The sequence below is a fragment of the Myotis lucifugus genome, unplaced genomic scaffold, assembly GCF_000147115.1.
Source record: "Myotis lucifugus unplaced genomic scaffold, Myoluc2.0 scaffold_419, whole genome shotgun sequence".
Taxonomy (NCBI): domain Eukaryota; kingdom Metazoa; phylum Chordata; class Mammalia; order Chiroptera; family Vespertilionidae; genus Myotis; species Myotis lucifugus.
In genome coordinates, this window is record NW_005871467.1 from 394,823 (window position 1) to 399,076 (window position 4,254).

The 4,254-nt window shown below is 40.9% G+C and overlaps 1 protein-coding gene across 1 annotated transcript in view; it reads left to right on the top strand.

Annotated features, from left to right (window-relative positions):
- The window catches only part of SYNE2 (spectrin repeat containing nuclear envelope protein 2), a 254,062-nt gene that overhangs the window by 185,676 nt on the left and 64,132 nt on the right, over positions 1-4,254 (top strand). Inside the window, 2 exon segments of the mRNA XM_023743920.1 lie at positions 296-451; positions 2,241-2,393. Of these exon segments, the coding sequence (XP_023599688.1) occupies positions 296-451; positions 2,241-2,393 (309 nt within the window).

The window sequence follows — 4,254 nt, forward strand, 5'->3', positions numbered from 1 at the left end:
TTATATAAAATTGAGTGTCAGCAACATGATTTTATTTTGTTCAGATATTATGAAACTCCAAAACAGCCAGCTTTCTTAGCAGGTTAGGTTTCATTTCAAATGTTATAATTTTTTTAAAGGTGATTTTAATTCTATTTCCTGATTTATGAATTTTTATTACAAAAGTTATTGGGAAACCTTATACTTACTAAAAATCTCAGAAGAAAATATGTCATCCTATTTAAAACATATCATGACATTTACTTTTTAGAGCATATGGTTTAAAATAAGAAATTGTCTCATTGATAACTTGTAGATACAACATTTAGAACAGCTTTTGGAAAGTATTAGCGAGAATGAAAACAAAATACAGATTTTGAACAACTGGATGGAGGTGCAAGAGGAGCGACTGAAAACTTTGCAGAAACCGGAAAGTGTGGTCTCGGTGCAGAAGACTCTCCTGGATTGTCAGGTGAGTGCCGCACGGCCCCTGTCGGCACGGGGCGGGGTCTTTAGTCCACAAGTAGGGCCAGCCATGGTCGTTTCTCGGGACTCCCCTCCAACCCCCATGTGCTACTTTTTTATGTCGAAGAGATAATTATCCATGGTGTGGTGTGTTTTTTAATATATATTTTTATTGAATTTTTTTTGAGAGAGAGAGATAGAAAGTTTTGTTTTGTTAATCCTTACTTGAGGATATGTTTTATTGAGATTTTGTTTTTTAAGAGAGTGGAAGGGAGAGGGAGAGAGGGAGAGAAGAAGAGAGGAAGAGAGAGAGAGAGAGAGAAGGGGGGGGGTAGGTTGGTTGCCTCCCATATGCACCTTGACCCGGATGGGCCAGAGATTGAGCCTGCAACTGAGATATGTGCCCTTGACAAAATCGAATCCGGGACCCTTCAGTTTGCAGGCTGACACTCTGTCCACTGAGCCAAACCAGCAAGTGCGGTGGTGCTTTTTTTAATGGTAAACAGAACCAAATATTTGCATAGTTATTGTTATTCTTGGAGGGGGGGGTGCTTATTTTTTTTAATCTTTATTGTTGAAAGTATTAGATATGTCCCCTTTTTTCCTCCCAATGACCCCATCTAGCCCGCCCCCACCCCCTCCCCAGGCCTTCACCACACTATTATCTGTATCCATGGGTTATGCATATATATTCATGCAAGTTCTTTGGTTGATAACAATGCGCAGTTATTGTTATTCTTAAGAGGTTTGACTATTACTCCTAAGGAAAAAATGTTCAAAGGGAATTTTGAATGTGGTGTTTTCCAATTGTTATATCTTTTAAAAAAATGCATCAAATATTCACAAAATTACCCTGAAGTTTCACCGATTTTGAGTATTTTATTCTGTTTCTTCAGAAGAAAGGACTCTCTTTTACCTGCTGTGTAACGTGTTCTAAAAGGACTGCTTGTCCCTTGGAACCGCTGTCCAAATCCCACTTGGGAGGAGGTCGTGCCCTTGTTTGTTTAGTTGCCATTGACCAGGTCACTTAATCTTTGAGGTGCCCTCGCCCAGATGTAGATTAATCCTCCATACGCACTGCCCAGCTGTGCCACTCCTGGAAGACACTCAGCTGTCCCTGTGGCTGCCCACGCCTGCCCCTGCTGCCCAGAACCGTAGCCCTGCTTGCCTGGCCGCAGCTCTGCTTAGAAGGTTACAGAACAATGTGGGCCATGCTGTGTGAGCAGCGACACCACTCACTATAAGAGCTTTTCAAACCCTGTTTTCTAACCAGCCACTTCCACTTCAGAATTTTGGCAGCCACCTCAGATCCCACATACCTCCTGACTGGGAGCCTACAGTCCACAGCAGTGCTACCCCACCCCCAGAGGCCACCCGGCTTCGCTTGATTTCCAAGCTCTGTACAACATGGGGTATCATCACTGTGTTCCAGATGGGAAAGTGCCGACCTGGGAGTTTGATGACTTAAATGCCTGGTCCAACAGCCAGTACAGGGTGGACATGGGTGGGCACCAGGCTGCTGGCCTCTTTGTCATGTACCACGATGATAAAGACTTGTTGCCTGGACTCTTCTCAAATCTAGAAATTTATTGTAAAAGTTCATACTGTAATCGTATCCATTTATATTGTAATTATTCATTATAAAAACTGGAGTGCTGTGATGAATGTCTTTGGTGTAGTGTTAATGAATTATATACTCTCAGGTCATTTTTACTTGAGAAAACAAACTCCTGTCTCTTCCGCCTTATTGTTTTGTGATGTTGTACATATGAAAACGGTTTTCTCTTGCCCTCCAGGATATAGAAAATCAACTTGCAGTGAAATCCAAAGCACTGGATGAGCTGAGACAAAGCTGCCTGACCTCGGAGAGTGGGACAGTGCCACTGTTAGAAGACACGGCATCCAGAATCGACGGGTTATTTCAAAAGAGGAGCAGTGTTATCAGCCAGGTACTAGAATTCATTGGAAGGGCGCTATTTCTCTTCACATATTCGTCTTTTATCTTTTTTTGTTGTTGTTGTTCTTGTTTAATCGTGGAGACTTGCTCCAGACGAAAAGCTGAAAACTTGCTGAGAAAATTACTGAAGTAAAATAAGCATTTCAAGTCCTTTCCCTCCCCCACCCCCTTTTTTTTTTTTTTGCACTGGATAATTAGAGGCAAAACCACCAATTCCAACATCATGGGCAATCTAGAAGTCTACTTGGTTATCTTTGTTTTGTCTCATGTACTCACAGACAAAAATGTCTTCATCCCCCAAACCAAGCAGAGCATCTGGCAGTGTGTCCTGGCCAGACAACAGGAGCAGCTGTGAAGCAGCAGCTCAGATCCCCCACAGCCAGGCAGGTGCCTCGGAGAGACCGGGCCTGTCTGGAACATTCTCTCTTAAGCTAGAAGCATGGTCAGCACAGGGAGAACTCCACAGGTGGGGAGAAACAGGCCATGTGGGGAGGAGAGAGAAGAGAGGAAGAGTGAGGACATCCAGTCCTTTTACAAAAGGCATGTCCGAGTCTGCATCTACTCCTTCCCGGAGGAGAGCACTGAAAGAGAAAGGACAGGCACCTCTAGACTTGCCACCTGACTGACGTTCCCCCACAAATGGAGGGAGGAAAGTGTGAATACTAACCAGTTATAGGTGTGTCCATAGTTCCCAGATAGTCCAAGTGGATTATTTATCATTTACTAAAGTCTGCATTTAACCACTTGTCCCAAGAGGGAGTTGGGAATAACCTGTGTGAATGAAATCCATAGGTGACCCTCAGCTTCATTCCTCCCCCGGAACCCAAGCAGGAAAATAGGGGTTGAGCATATCTTGTGTGCGAGGCATTTGTTAAACATGTCTTGAGAGGCACTAGTCTCACTGCCGAGGATACAGAGATAAACAAGAAAATAGATGGGTTCTACTCTTAAAGAGTTCACAGGCTACTGGAGGGAACACTTGAGCAGATAATTATAATACAATAAATTACAATATAATAAAAATATAGAGGGAAAAATATTAGATAATGCATGTAAAAAGCCTGCAAATAGTACTAGCATAAGGCTAGACATATAGATAAATGGAATAGAATTCAGAGTCCAGTAATAGACCCTCGAGTTTATGGTTAATTGATTTTTGACAAGGATGCAAGACAATTTTAGTGGAAAAATATAGTGTTTTCAAAAATTGTACTAAGACAACTGGATATCTACATACAAGAGAATGAAGTTACATCCCTTCATTCACAACACATACAAAAATTAACTCAAAATGGATCAAAAATATAAATCTAAGAGATAAACTACAAACTTAAGAGAAAACATAGCTGTGAATCTTCATGACTTTGGCTCAGGCAACACCCCCCCCCCCCAAAAAAAAACAAAACATAAGTTGGACTTCTTCAAAATTAAACACTTATGTTTCAAAGGACACCATCAAAAATGTAAAAGGACAAACCACAAAATGAGAGAAAATATTTGCAAATTATGTCTAACAAAAGACTTGTATCTAGAATACATAATGAATTATTATAACTCAATAATGAAAGGACAAATATCCAAATGAAAAAAAATGAGCAAATAGTCTAAGTAGAAATTTCTCTAAAGAAGATATACAAATGGCCAATAAGCACATGAAAAGATGCTCCATATGACTGACCATCAAGAAAATTCAAATCAAAACCGTAATGAAATATCACTTCATACCTATTAGGATAGCTTTAACAAAAAGCAAGAAGGTAGCAAGTACACTGAAGGCGAATGTAAATTGTGCAGCAACTTCGGAAAGTCTGGCAATTCTCAATGGTAGCATTGAGTAACATATGACTCAGCAT